General features: G+C 43.3%; 1 protein-coding gene across 1 annotated transcript in view; it reads right to left on the bottom strand.

Moving 5' to 3' along the window:
- Nucleotides 1-13,977, bottom strand: part of tmem39b (transmembrane protein 39B) — a 73,477-nt gene that overhangs the window by 42,889 nt on the left and 16,611 nt on the right. Inside the window, exon 3 of the mRNA XM_072246585.1 lies at nucleotides 12,090-12,309. Coding sequence (XP_072102686.1) covers nucleotides 12,090-12,309 — 220 coding nt within the window. The remainder of the gene's footprint in view (nucleotides 1-12,089; nucleotides 12,310-13,977) is intronic.

Genomic DNA, 13,977 nt, shown 5'->3' with positions numbered 1-13,977 from the left:
ACAGACAGACATTACTAGATCTTAACTAAAAGTTCAACATCAAAAATTATTAATAAATACAGTACTGTGCAAAAGCCTTAGGCACGTGTAAAACAATGCTGTAAAGCGAAGATGCTTCCAAGAATAATGAAACAAAGTGTTTCTAAATATCAAAAAATTTAAATAAAGAGCAGTAAACAGTAAAAAAACTAAATCACATCAATATCTCATGTAATGCACACACCAGTCCTGATGAAGGGTCTAGGCCTGAAACATTGACTGTTTACTCCTTTCCATAGATACTACCTGGCCTGCTCAGTTCCTCCAGTATTTTGTGTGTATTACTTTGAATTCAGGCATTTGCAGATCTTCTCTGGTTTGTGATTCAGTATTTAATGTGACCGCCCTTGCCTTTAAAACTGCATCAGTTCTCTTAGGTATACTATTTTGCAGTGTTGTGAGAAAATCTCTGGTAGGTTCTCCATGCATCTTGCCACTGTTCTACTGAAGACTTTGGCTGTCTCGCTTGCTTCTGTCTCTCTCAGTAATCCTAGCCAACTTCTATGATGTTGAGACCAGGGCTCTGGGAGGCCATACCATCTGAAACCACATAAGAAATCTAGGGTGCCTAAGACTTTTGCACAGTATTGTAGTTCTATTGAGGAAACATTTGAGAGCCTTTACCTGGAAGTAACTGGTCTCTAAGCAAGATGGCGCCAGTGAACCACAGACAATACTTCTAAATATACCCCTTTCAAATTATTCTCACTGCAGTCTGCAGCAAATAATTTCCATTTAAGTAACGCAAACACGAGGAAATCTGCATTTGCTGGAAATTCAAGCAACACACACACACAAAGTGCTGGTGGAACGCAGCAGGACAGGCAGCATCTATAGGAGGAAGCACAGTTGGCATTTCAGGCCAAGATGCATAGGCCTGAAATGTCGACTGTGCTTCTTCCTAAGGATGCTGCCTGGCCTGCTGTGTTCCACCAGCATTTTGTGTGTGTTGCTTCCATTTAAGTAATATACTTTTAAATCAACATAAAGATCTCCAGATTTCATGATCTTCTGAAAGGTATGGCACCTTTAAGCAGAAGGTTCATCGCCGGATGCTAGAGAGGTCTCTAAGCCAAACAATGAGGGAGTTGGGAGAGAGAGTACAAAAGGAACAGATTCAGGTAAGGCCAGTCTTTTTGGGCTGCACAGGTGTGGAAAGTGTTGACATCAGAGGCCTACTGAAGTTTGGAGTATGAATATAAACTAACGGGGAAATCCGGACTTTTTTTTCGGTGGCTCAGATGCGGGTAGCATGAGTGTCAGTATCAGAGCCCTATGGAAATTGGGAGAGGAGCATAAAAGGATCAGATCTGGGCAAGGCTGTTTTTTTTCGAGCTGTGCAGGTGCAATAAGTGTTGGCATCAGAGGCCTAAATTCAGCTGCAAATGAAAGGAAGGTAGGGTCGAGTGGACCAGCCAAAGTCGGAGTGTGCAGGCTTCAGCGTGGAGACACAGTTAAGAAGCAGCAAACCTCTTTTTGGGCACAGAGTAGTCAGAATGGAATGCTCCTCCTGTCAGATGCGGGAATTCAGAATATCTGAAGCTTTCTCTGATGACTACATCTGTAGGAAGTGCACCCAACTTCAGTGCCTGACTGACATGGTCAAGGAGTTGGAGTTGGATGTACCCAGGATCATTCAGGATGCTGAAGGTATTATAGGTGAAGAGGTGGTCGCACCCAGAGTACAGTACATGGGTGATCACTAGGGGAAGTAGGGGGTTAAGAAGTCAGAGCAGGGTTCCCATGTGGCCATTCCCCTCAGAAACAAGTACACTTCTTTGGACACTGTTGGGGAGGGGGGAGGGGGAAGGGGGAGAAGGGGGGAAGGGGGGAAGGGGGAGAAGGGGGGAAGGGGGGAAGGGGGGAAGGGGGGGGGGAGGGGGGAAGGGGGGGGAGGGGGGAAGGGGGGGGAAGGGGGGAAGGGGGGAAGGGGGGAGGGGGGAAGGGGGAAGGGGGAGGGGGGAGGGGGGAAGAGGGGAATGACTCTGATCAGAGCACAGCAGCAGCAACCAGGCTGGTGGCGCTCTGGCTGGCTCTGAGGCTCGCCAGTAAAGTTAAAGTCAGGCAGTGCGGTAGTTATAGGGTACTCCATAGTTAGGGAGACAGAAGGCAAATTCTGTGGTGCAAAAGAAACACCAGGATGGTGTGTTGCCTCCCAGTGCTAGGGTCCATGATGTATTGGAGCAGCTGCAGGATATTCTCAAGGGGGAGGAGGCACAGCCAAAGGTTGTGGTACATATTCATACCAATAACATGTGCATTGGTATGAGGGGAGGAGAAGATGGCGATGTGACGCAGTGCGTGCGGCTGCTCCAAAATGATATCGTATCTGTAAGTAGGGGCCGTGTACAATCCTGATTTGGTGGAGACAGCCGTGAGAAGCACGGAGGAACATCTGGAGAAACTTCTGAAATGCCTGCTTCGCTGTCGTTGCTACTGTGCGATCGAGAATCTCCGGATGGGAAGGCCCCAAATCCTCGGCTTTGCCTATTGCCTGTTGCCGGGGCCAGGGTCGAAGCGCTCGGCAGAGATGGTGCTTGGTGTCAGAGGGCTGGTCGGAGGCTCGAAGTTTTTGGATGGACTCAAGAGCCAGCTGTGGTCAGGTGTTTCCAGGGTGCTGCATCAGCAAGTTTGTGGCGCTGGAAGTTCATGGCAGGAAGAGAGTTTCTCTTTCTTCTGTCGTCTGTGTGAGATGATGCTACTTTCGAGAGACTTGGAGACTTTTTTTTACCGTGCCCATGGTCTGTTCTTTATCAAATTAAGGTATTGCTTTGCACTGTTGTAACTATATGTTATAATTATGTGGTTTTTGTCAGTCTTTTTTGGTCTTGGTTTGTCTTGTGTTTCTGTGATATCATTCCGGAGGAACATTGTATCATTTCTTAATGCATGCATTACTAAATGACAATAAAAGAGGACTGCGTGTCCTCATAATCTAAATCTAAATCTAAAAGGAGGACAGGTCCTAAGCAGTGAGTATATAGAGTTAGGAAAGAGGCTGAAGAGAAGGACCTCCAAGGTAGTAATTTCCCAATTACTCCCGGTGCCATGGACTATTGCAGGTAGGAATGGGAGGATAGCACAGAAGAATGAGTGGCTGAGGAGACGGCATAGGGGACGGGGTTTCAAGTTCTTGGATCATTGAAACCATTTCTGGGGTGACCTGTACAAGAGGTACGGGTGGCACTTGAACTGGAGGGGAACCAATATCCTGGCTGGGAGGTTGCTGATGCAATTAGGAAAGCTTGAACTAGTTTTGCAGCGGCCTGGGAACCGGAATGCCAGGTCAGTAAGGGAAGGATTGTACCAGAAGGTAGATGTCAGGGAAAGTATTGAAAGGCAAAGTTGAACTGACAGGTACAATGGGTTGGATAGTTTGAAGTGTTTATATTTTAATGCTAGGAGTTTATAGGTAAGGGTGATGAACTTAGAGTATGGATCAGTACATGGAAATACAATGTTGTAGCCATTACTGAAACTTGGTTGAGGAAGAGGACAGGAATGGGTGATTAATGTACCAGGTTTTCAAAGTTTTAGAAAAGATAGGGGATGAGGTGCAGGGATGGGAGTTGCACTACTAATCAGGAACAATATCAGAACTGCACTCACTCAGCAGAGACATAATGGAGGGGTCAGACACTGAGTCTATTTGGGTAGAACTCAGGAATAGGAAGGATGAAAACACTGATGGGATTGTACTACAGACCCCCTAATAGCCACCGGGACATGGAGGAACAGATATATAATCAGATTAAAGAAATGTGTAAGAATAATAGGATTGTTGTCATGGGGGGATTTCAACTTCCCTAATCTAGGACCTTCTTAATGCAAGGAGCTTAAATGGGGAATAATTTGTTAAATGTATCCAGGAGGGTTTCTTGTGGATGGTCTAATGAGAGGAGGGGCCGTACTTGTCCTGATGCTGGGTAATGAGCCTGGCCAGGTGACTGATCTCTCAGTGGGTGAGCAGTTAGGGAAGTGACCACAACTCCTCAACTTTCAGTATAGCTATAGATAAGGACAGGTATGGTCCTTGCAGGAGAGTTTAGAATTGGAGTAAGGCAAATTACGAGGGCATTAGACAGGAACTAAGAAGAGTTAATTAGGAACACTTCTTTTCTGGCAAGTCCACATCAGACACATGGAGGGTGCTTAAAGATCAATTGCGCAGAGTACAGGAAAGGCATGTTCCTGTTAGTATGAAGGACAGGAATGGAAAGTTAAGAGAACCTTGGATGTCCAGAGAGGTGATGAATATAGTCAAGAAGGAAAAAGGAAAAGTATGTAAGTTTTGGAAGACAGGATCTAACAGAGCACGTGAGTAGTACAAAGAAGCCAGAGAAGAACTAAAGAAGGGAATTTAGGAAAGCCAGGAGTGACCATGGGAAGTCCTTGGCAAGTAGGATTAAGGTGAATCCCAGGACATTCTCTGTATACATCAAATCAAGAAGATAATTAGGGAGAGGGTGGGACCACTCAAGCATAAAGGGGACATTTGTTTCGATGCAGAGAATGTGAGGTACTTAATGAGTACTCTGCTTCAGTATTTACCAAGGAAAAGGACATGGAGGACCCGGACATCAGTGCTGTGTATAAATATGTTAGGGAGTTTAGAGTTCAAGGAAGAAGAAGTGTTGGGCCTCCCAAGGTGTATTAAGGTGAATAAGTCTCCAGGGCCTGATGGGATTTACCCAATGTTCCCTCTAAAGGCTGATTTATACTTCTGCGTAGTAGCCTACGCTGTTGTGAGCATTTATACATGTGCGTTGGTGTGTCTGCCTTGCTCTGCAATTCACCACCAAAACGCTAGTTGGCGGTGGGGTTTCTGTGCCACTGTATTGAGTTTCTTCGTATTGAAACTCAACACGAAGAAACTCAAACTTCAAACAATGGCCACTGAAACTGAAGGAGGGTGAATTTTCTGTGCTTGTCCGGCCACTGAGAGACATGGAGGAGGAAACGCATTTCAAATATTCTCGGATGTCGGCAGGTAGATTTTACAATTTGGTTCATCGTCTCCAACCATTTATTTCGCATCAGTGTTCGCACAGTATACTCAGAGACTGGCAATCACCATTCGAGTTTTAGCTTCAGGTGGAAGTCAGCAGGCTGTAGCAGCTAGCTACAAACTGGCGTCAAGCACAGGGTCCTCCATAATTTCGGAGGTCTGTAAAGCTTTATGGAAAGTATTGCAGCCAAAGTTCCTTCCCCGCCCTTCAGTCGCCCAATGGGAAGCTATTGCAGCGTAGGAGGAAATGCGGTGCTACCAAGCGGACCAATCACAGTTGTTGTGGTCTGCGTCACTGTGACACGTAGTTACATTTTTGGGGAGGTGCGCATCAGGCTATGGCGTAGGGTATGTGGCTACACCACACCTACGGCGTAGATTTGACGCAGAAGTAAAAACTGACCTTAAGGTGTGCGTGCACACATTTTTTGCTGCTAGTGCACAAAGGAATTTAAATCCTCCACCTCGTTGGCATGTTAAGTATATTTCACAATCGTATACAACCACATTTCCTTTTCCAGTTTTTGATGTGGACAGTGTTGACAACGTGCAGTTTGCAATGATTTTCTGCAGATTTTAGAACTGGCTTATTTATACTGTTTTAATTGAAGAAATTATTCAGAGTGCACATTGTTACTGGGCAAAAAATTGCACCAAGATTTCTGCGCACACTGGTCATTACAAATCGGAGGGAACACTGGATTTACCCAGGTTATTGAAGGAGGCAAGAGACAAGATTGCTGGGCCCTTGACCAGTATCTTCATGTCCTCTCTAGCCACAGGTATAGTCTCGGAGGACAGGAAGTGGTTAATGCTGTACCTCTATTTAAGGAACAAATAAAAGTCCTGCGAACTTTTGACAGGCAAGTCTCAAGTCAGTTGTAGGGAAATTGCTGCAGAAAGTTCTTAGGGACAGGACATGAGAGCTTTTGGAAACCCATTAGCTTAATTAGGAAGAGTCAGTATAGCTTTTTCAGGGCAGGTCGTATCTTATCAACTCGAATGAATTTTTGGCAAGGTAACAAGAGAGATTGATGAGGGTAGGGCAGTGGATGTTGTCCGCAAGGATTTTAGTAAGGCAATTGTCAAAGTCCCTTATGGGAGGCTAATCCAGAAGATTAAGATGCATGGGGTCAGCGGCGAATTGGCTGTTTGGATTTAGAACTGGCTTGCGCAAAGAAGACAGAGGGTAGTGGTTGAAGAGACTTACTCGTGCTGGAGGTCTGTAATTAGTGGTGTCTGCAGGGATCTGTGCAGGGACCTCTGCTGTTTGTAATGTATATAAATGACCTGGATGAAAATGTAGATGGGTAGCTTAGTAAATTTGCAGATGATACCAAGATTGGTAGAGTTGTATATAGTGTGGAAGACTGGCAAAGAATACAGCATGATACAGATCAGTTGCAGATATGGGCAGAGAAATTACAGATGGCATTTAACACAGGGAAATGTGAGGTGTTGCATCTTGTGGGCAAATGCCAGGAGGCTGTACACTGTTAAGGACCCTTAACAATGTGGCTGAGTAGAAGGATCTTGAGATCCAAGTTCATAGCTCCTTGAAAGTAGCTACACAGGTCAATAAGATGGTTAAGGCAGCTCATGGAATGCTCGCTTTTATTAGTTGAGGCACTGAATTCAAAAGTCAACAGGTTATGTTGCAACTTTATAGAACTCTGGTTAGGCCACACCTGGAGTACTGCATACAATTCTGGGGTTGCCCCACTACAGGAAGGATGTTGAGGTTTTGGAGAGGGTGCAGAAGAGGTTTACCAGAATGCTGCCTGATTTTAAGGGCATATGCTACCACGAGAGAGCGGACAAACTTGGGTTGTTTTCTCTGCGGTGGCGAAGACTGAGGGAATATCTGATAGAGGTTTACAAGAGTATGAGAGGCATAGATTGGGTGGACAGAGTATCTGTTTCCCAGGGCTGAAACATCTAATAGAATGAAGGTGAGAGGGGGTAGATTCAAAGGGGATGTGAGAGGCAAGTTTTTTTACTCAGAGAGTTGTGGATGCCTGGAACGCGCTGCCTGGTATGGTGGGAGAGACAAATACATTAGAGTCTTTTTACAGACACTTAGATAAGCACATGGATGGAGGGAGGACAGAGGGATATGGACATGGTGTAGGTAGGAGGGATTAGTGCTTGGGTGTTGGTGATTTGCTTTTAGCTGATTTGGCACAATATTGTGGGCTGAATAGCCTGCTCCTGAGTTGTACTGTTCTAAGTTCTATGTTAAATTCAAAAGGACAAGGCCCCCTCTAACCAGCATCTTGTTAGCAAATCTGCAGTCGCTGAAGAACCAAATTGAGGTCCTGAGGGCAAAATTGCTATATTTTGGAGGGAAATGAGAGATTGTTGCATTCTATGCCTGAGCAAGGCATGGCTTTCTCTGTGCATGCCAGATACAGTAATAAAACCAGGAGGCTTTTGGATTTACCATATGGACCGAACTGCTGATTCAGAGAAAGCAAAATGTGGAGGTATGTGTTTCATGACAAACCCTGAGTGTCACTCCAATGTGGCAGTTCTGTCGAACTCATGTGCCCCCGACATTGAACAGCTGATGATCAAATGCTGTCCATTCTATTTACCATGAGAGTTCTCCTCCACAATCCTGACCATAGTTTACATTCCACCAGTGGCAGACTATAATCAAGTGCTTGAGATACTACATAATGCCGCTCCAAACAAGAAACAGTTCATTCCGACACATTTCAAATCATAGTCAGGGACTACAACCAGGCTTGTTTGATGAAAATCCTGCCCACTTACCAACCATACATAATATGTTGCCCCAGAGGTCCCAACACATTAGACCACTGTAATACGAAGATAAGGAATGCCTACTGTTCTATGCCCAGTCCACATTTCAGTAAATTGGAACATTTGGCTGTCCTTCTCCTACCTGTATACAGGCAGAGACAGAGATTAGGACAACAAAGAGGTAGTCACGTGATGCAAAGGAGCGGCTACAGAATTGCTTCAAGTCAGAGGACTGAGACATGTTCAAGGACTCATCTGTGGATCTGAATGAATACACCATGGCTGTCACAGACTTTTTAAAAACAGTTGTAGTCAAGAGTGCCCCCACAAAATCATTCAGTGTCTTCCCCAATCAAGAGCCCTGGATGAAGCATGAAATCCGCAATCTACTGAGGGCCACATCAGAGGCATTCAAGTCTGGTGACTAAGAAAGTTACAAGAGGTCCAGGTATGAACTCTGGGATGACACCTCATGGGCAAAGTGGCAATTCTGGACTAAACTTGAATTAACATAGGACGCTCGACAGTTATGCACAGCTTGAATACTATCACCTCTTACAAAGTTAAATCAAGCAACATATGCGATGAAAAGGCTTCACTTCCAGAGGAGCTCAATGCCTTCTATGCTCGCTTTAACCATCTAAGCATGGAGGAACCATCACGAACTCCCACAGCCCACGATGATCCTGTGATTTCAGTCGCTGAGGCTGATGTGAGAGCAGTGTTCAGGAGGGGGAATCCACAGGAAGCATCGGGTCCAGATGGGATACTTGGCCAAGTACTAGAGACCTGCCCTGATCAACTGGCTAGGGTGTTCACTGAGATCTTTAACCTCTAGCTTCAGCAGTATGAGGTACCCAGTTACTTCAAGCAGGCTTCAACTATACCGGTGCCTAAGAAGAATGTGGTAACCTGCCTCAAAGAGTATCATACAGTAGAACTTACATCCACTATAAAGAGCTTTGAGAGGTTTATGATGAAACATGTCAACTCCTGCCTGATAAACGACTTGTGTCCACTCTAATTTGCCTGTATCAGCACAACAGGTCCACAGCAGATGCTATCTCATTGGTTGTTCACTCAATCCTGGAAGATCTAGACAGCAAAGGTGCATACATCAGCATACTCTTTATTGACTACAGAGCAGTATTCAAAGCCATCATCACCTCAGAACTAATTAATAAGCTTCAAGATCTTGGCCTCAATATCTCCGTGTGCAATTGTACCCTCTATTTCTTCACTTGCAGATCTGTCAGTTCAGATTGGCAACAACATCTCCTCCACAATTTCAATCAGCACAGTGCACCACAAGGTTGCGTGCTTAGTGTCCTGCTCTACTCACTTTACACTTATGACTATGAGCACAGCTCCAATGCCACATTCAAGTTTGTTGACAACACCACTGCCGTAAGCCGAATCAAAAGGGGGTGATGAGTAAGCATACAGGAGGGAGATAGAAAATCTGCCTGTGGTGCCATAACAACAAACTCTTACTCAATGTCAACAAGACCAGGGAGCCGATTAATGACTTTAGGAGAAGAAAACCAGAGGTCCATGAGCCAGTCTGCAATGGAGAATCAAAGGTGGAGAGGGTCAGCAACTTTAAATTCCTCGCTGTTATTGGTTCATATGACCTGTCCTGGGACCAGCATGTAGGGCAATTACAAATAAACATGGCAGCACAATTACTTCCTTAGGAGTTTGCAAAGATTCAGCACGACATCTAAAACTTTGGCAAACTTCTATAGATGTGTAGTGGAGAGCATATTGACTGGCTGCATCACAGCCTGATATGGAAACATGGAACATCCTACAAAAAGTAGTGGATATTGCCCAATCCATCATGGGTAAAACACTCTCCACCATTAAGCACATCTACATGAAATGCTGTTGCAGGGAAAGCAGCATCCATCATCAGGAACTTCCACCAGCCAGGATTTGCTCTCTTCACTGCCATTAGAAAGAAAGTACAGGAGCCTTAGGACTCACACCACCAGATTCAGGAACAGTTATTACCCCTTAACCATCAGGCTCTTGAACCAGAGGGATACCTTCACTCTACTTCACTTGTCCCATCACTGAATTGTTCCCACAACCTATGGACTCACTTTTAAGGACACTTCACCTCATATTCTCGATATTTATTGTTAATTTATTTATTTTTGTATTTGCACACTGATTGAACACACACATTGGTGTGGTCTTTCATTGATTCTGTTATGGTTATTTATTCTATGATGTATTAACTGAGTATGCCCACAAGAAAATTAATCGCAGGGTTGTATACGGGACATACATATACTCTGATGATAAATTTACTAAATTTACTTTGAATTTTGAATTGTTCCTATGGTCACCATGTTACCCAAGCCCTTCACAAATCAAATGCCAAAATGTTGTCTCACCATGAAACACAAAAACTAACATCAACTGACTGCAAATGAATGATAAGCAGTAGCAATGGACTTCCCAGTTACAACAGAGGGAAAGAGAAACGTATCTAAATCAAATTTACTAATAATGTTGAATAAAATTACTGAATTCACCCCTTAATTACCCAAACCCAACATGGGATGACCATGTACGCCAAAGACCACTGGATTTAGTAAGATTTCAAAATTTGTAGTCAAAGCACACCCATTAAGTCAGTAGATTTTTTTTTTTAGATTATGAGGACACACAGTACTCTTTTATTGTCATTTAGTAATGCATGCATTAAGAAATGATACAATGTTCCTCCAGTATGGTATCACAGAAACACGAGACAAACCAAGACTAAAAAACTGATAAAAACCACATAATTATAACATATAGTTACAACAGTGCAAATCAATACCGTAATTTGATAAAGAACAGACCATGGGCACGGTAAAAAAAAAAGTCTCCAAGTCTCTCGAAAGTCCCATCACCTCATGCAGACGGTAGAAGGAAGAAAAACTCTCCCTGTCATGAACCTCCAGCACCGCAAACTTGCCAATGCAGCACCCTGGAAGCACCCGACCACAGCCGACTCTTGAGTTCGTCCGAAAACTTCGCATCTCCGATCAACCCTCCGACACCGAGCACCATCTCTGTCGAGCGCTTCCACCCCGGCCCCGGCAACAGGCAATAGGCAAAGCCGAGGATTTGAGAATCCCCTCCGGAGATTCTCAATCGCACAGTAGCAGTGGCAGCTAAACAGGCATTTCAGAAGTTTCTTCATACGTTCCTCCGTGCTTCTCACGTCTGTCTCCATCAAATCAGGATTGTGCACGGTACCTACTTAACAAATACCGATATCATTTCGGAGCAGTTGCATGTGCTGCATCGCGCCACCATCTTCTCCTCCAGTAACAATAAAAGATTAAAACAGAAGGACGAGTAGAGCACCTGACCCCTCACACCTAATCTGCCCTAGAGTCAACTCCTCGTGTCAATTCCCTTATCACTCGATTCCCTGATCTTTCAGTACCTACTTTAAATGCCTAACCCTCCACAACCCTCCAGAATGCACCACAGTTTTAAATGACCCCCCCCACGAATCTCTATGTCTCATTTGAGAATTTTCCACTTGTGTAAACATCTCAACATCTACTCCTTCATGCCCTCTGAAGATCTTATATTTTCCAATGAGATCACCACTCATTCTTCTAAATTCAAAAGAAGACAGATTCAGCATTGAATGCTGGAAAACATTACTGTCTACCATCCTCCAGTATGAAAAAACAATGTTTACTATTACTGTCCACTTTCTACCTTTAAACCAATTTCCAATCAATATGGCTAGCAGCCTTTAATTCTAAGACCATCAATGACTAACCACTTTTTGTGGGATTTTTATCAAATACCTTCTAATAGTACATTCAAAATTTACTACATTGCCTTCAGTAATCTCTTGATCCTACAGCAAATAACTTAATTCCATTAATACAAAAGGATTTGCCTTCAAAAAATCCATTGTGTCTCCTCCTTCTCAATTCAAGTTCCTTCAAAAGCTACTAACATTTTCCCTCATGTCCTTTTCACTAGGCTCAGCGTTGCGGCCAACAGAAAATAACAGGAGCAGTCGAGATTATGGCAACACTGTGGTATTCTAGATACAGGGAAAACTGTACAATTAAAGATCTGACCAATACAATGCTATAAATGTCAGTGTTAAATACAATTAACAGAATTACATTCCCTTTACTCAGAGCTAAAACTTGAATGCACCAATGCCTTCAGGATTCATCAAAACATTTGACATAAAGAACTTGTACATAAATCATCACAGAACAAAAAAACTGATACCCACCAGTGACGTAAATGAGGGTGGATGAGCAGGAGGATACCACCATACTGTTTTATAGATGTTGATATAATGAACAAACAAAGCTATGAGGTGGCAGAAGAGAAGATGAAGTTCAAACAGAACACTTTTCTCAAGAGGTAATTCAGGAATCTTTCTGTGTTTTAAAGGAATCACAGTCTGGGTTGCAAGGGGAGGACTTGTCAAGCCAGTTCCTGACCCACTCCTAAAATAAAAAAAATTAAAATCGGTTGATAACATTATGATAATGCTGTTATCAGTGACATTATCTGTTTACAAGAAATGAAAGGAATCACACAATTACTGATCAAAGCATGATACTTTTTAATCAATGATTAGATTTCATGTATTTTCTCTCCTCTCCCAAGCGCAAAAAAAAACAATAGCTGGAAAAACTCAGCAATTCAGTCAGCACCTGTAGAGGGAGAGGAATGTTCAACTTTTACAATTGTGACCGCACATAAAATCTCACCACAGGAAATCACTAAAACACAATATAGGTACAGGCCTCCTTCAGTCAGGGAAGAGTAGACCGTAGAAGTTGGGTGGTACTTTGCAGTTATACAAGACATTGATAAGACTGCATTTGGATATCGTGATCAGTTTTGGTCACACTACTATAGAAAAGATGCTATTAAGCTGGAAATAGTGAAGGGAAGATTTGCAAGGATGTTACCAGTCTCCAGTCACTGAGTTATGTAGAGAAGTTGAACTGGTTTGAGAACAGTAGTAGACTGAGGGGTGATCTTATAAAATCATGAGAGATATAGATAGGGTGAAAATGCACAGTCTTTTTCCCCAGCAACACAGACAAAATGCTGGAGGAACTCAGCAGGCCAGGCAACATCTATGAAAAAGAATACAGTCGATGTTTTGGGCCAAAATGTCAACCGTACTCTTTTCCATAGATGCAGCTTGGCCTGCTGAGTTCCTCCAGCATTTTGTGTGTGGTACTTGGATTTTCAGCATCTGCAGATTTTCTCTTGTTTGAGAGTCTTTCTTCCAAGGTTGGGGAATCAAGAACTGGAGGGCATAGGTTTAAAGTGAGAGGGGTGAGTTTTAATAGGAACCCAAGGGTCTGTTCTTGTGCTGTTCTTTGTTCTATTTAAATACTTAAAATTTTTGCAGGTGTTGAGATTGCAAATTCAGGGATACAAGTCTCAAATTAAGGGGCTGTCCATTCAGGGAAAATGATGCAGGGGCAGTAAATCTTTGGTATTGTCTACACAAGGGTTGCAAATATTGATAGGTTAAATACTTGGGAATTAGTGGGATGAAAACATTGCAAGAAGTGGCAGTCAAGTAAAAGAATCAAAGGTAAGAGTGCTACCAATTGAAAACATTCTCCAATGAAAACAGCCGTGAAGAAATTTTAGTCGAGTTCAATTTCCTATATTCAATGATAATTTTGGAAATTAAATTGTAAATGCACTAAGACATAGAAGTTTTGATGACCAAGGTTTAGCAGATGGTCCTGCTATAGGAAGGATGTCATTAAACTAGGCAGAGGGCACAGCATCAGAACAGAGGGACATCGATCCCTTTTGAACAAAGATGAGGAGGAATTTCTTTAGCCAGAGGGTAGTGGATCTGTGGAATTCATTGCCACAGATGGCTGTGGAAGTCAAGTCAGTGGGTATATTTAAAGCAGAGGTTGAGATTTCTTCATTACTAAGGGTGTCAAAGGTTACATGGAGAAGAGTGTAGAATAGGGTTGAGGAGGATAATAAATCATCTATAATGGAATGGTGGAGCTTACTTTGGCCAAATTGCCTAAATATTCCCCTACGTCATGGTCTAAGACCATAATTTGAGAGGATGCAATGCCCTTAAATGGAAAACCCTATAAAAAGTAGTGGATACAGTCCAGTTC

This window comes from Mobula birostris, chromosome 29 (genome assembly GCF_030028105.1).
Source record: "Mobula birostris isolate sMobBir1 chromosome 29, sMobBir1.hap1, whole genome shotgun sequence".
Classification (NCBI taxonomy): Eukaryota; Metazoa; Chordata; class Chondrichthyes; order Myliobatiformes; family Myliobatidae; genus Mobula; species Mobula birostris.
Note: the sequence above shows the minus strand (reverse complement) of the source record. Positions and strands in the feature narration are given on the sequence as shown.